The sequence below is a fragment of the Fulmarus glacialis genome, unplaced genomic scaffold (assembly GCF_000690835.1).
Source record: "Fulmarus glacialis isolate BGI_N327 unplaced genomic scaffold, ASM69083v1 scaffold26719, whole genome shotgun sequence".
In the NCBI taxonomy this organism is placed as follows: Eukaryota; Metazoa; Chordata; class Aves; order Procellariiformes; family Procellariidae; genus Fulmarus; species Fulmarus glacialis.
Genome location: NW_009235595.1, coordinates 4021 through 4227, shown reverse-complemented (window position 1 = coordinate 4227; position 207 = coordinate 4021). Strand labels below are relative to the sequence as shown.

The following is a 207-nucleotide window of genomic DNA, read 5'->3' as shown; positions in this document are numbered from 1 at the left end:
GACAGCCCGGGTGGGGTACGGGCCCTGGAAAACCAGGTCTTTCTCCCCGTACGCCACAGCCCTGGCGCCCAGGTGCAGCCGGTGGGCCACGTTCTGCTTGTCCCGGGGGTGGATGCTGCCGAGGAAGAGGAGGGAGATGGGGTTGGTATCCGATAGCTTCGTCACCGCGCCCTCGACCCCTCCCCCCGGGACTCGCCTGCCATAGGG

The 207-nt window shown here is 68.6% G+C and overlaps 1 protein-coding gene across 1 annotated transcript in view; it reads right to left on the bottom strand.

Annotated features, from left to right (window-relative positions):
• Nucleotides 1–6: 6 nt before the first annotated feature.
• The window catches only part of SIAE (sialic acid acetylesterase), a gene marked incomplete at its 3' end in the record, with an annotated part of 3519 nt that continues 3318 nt past the window's right edge, over nucleotides 7–207 (bottom strand). The window contains 1 exon segment of the mRNA XM_009586088.1: nucleotides 7–196. Coding sequence (XP_009584383.1) covers nucleotides 7–196 — 190 coding nt within the window.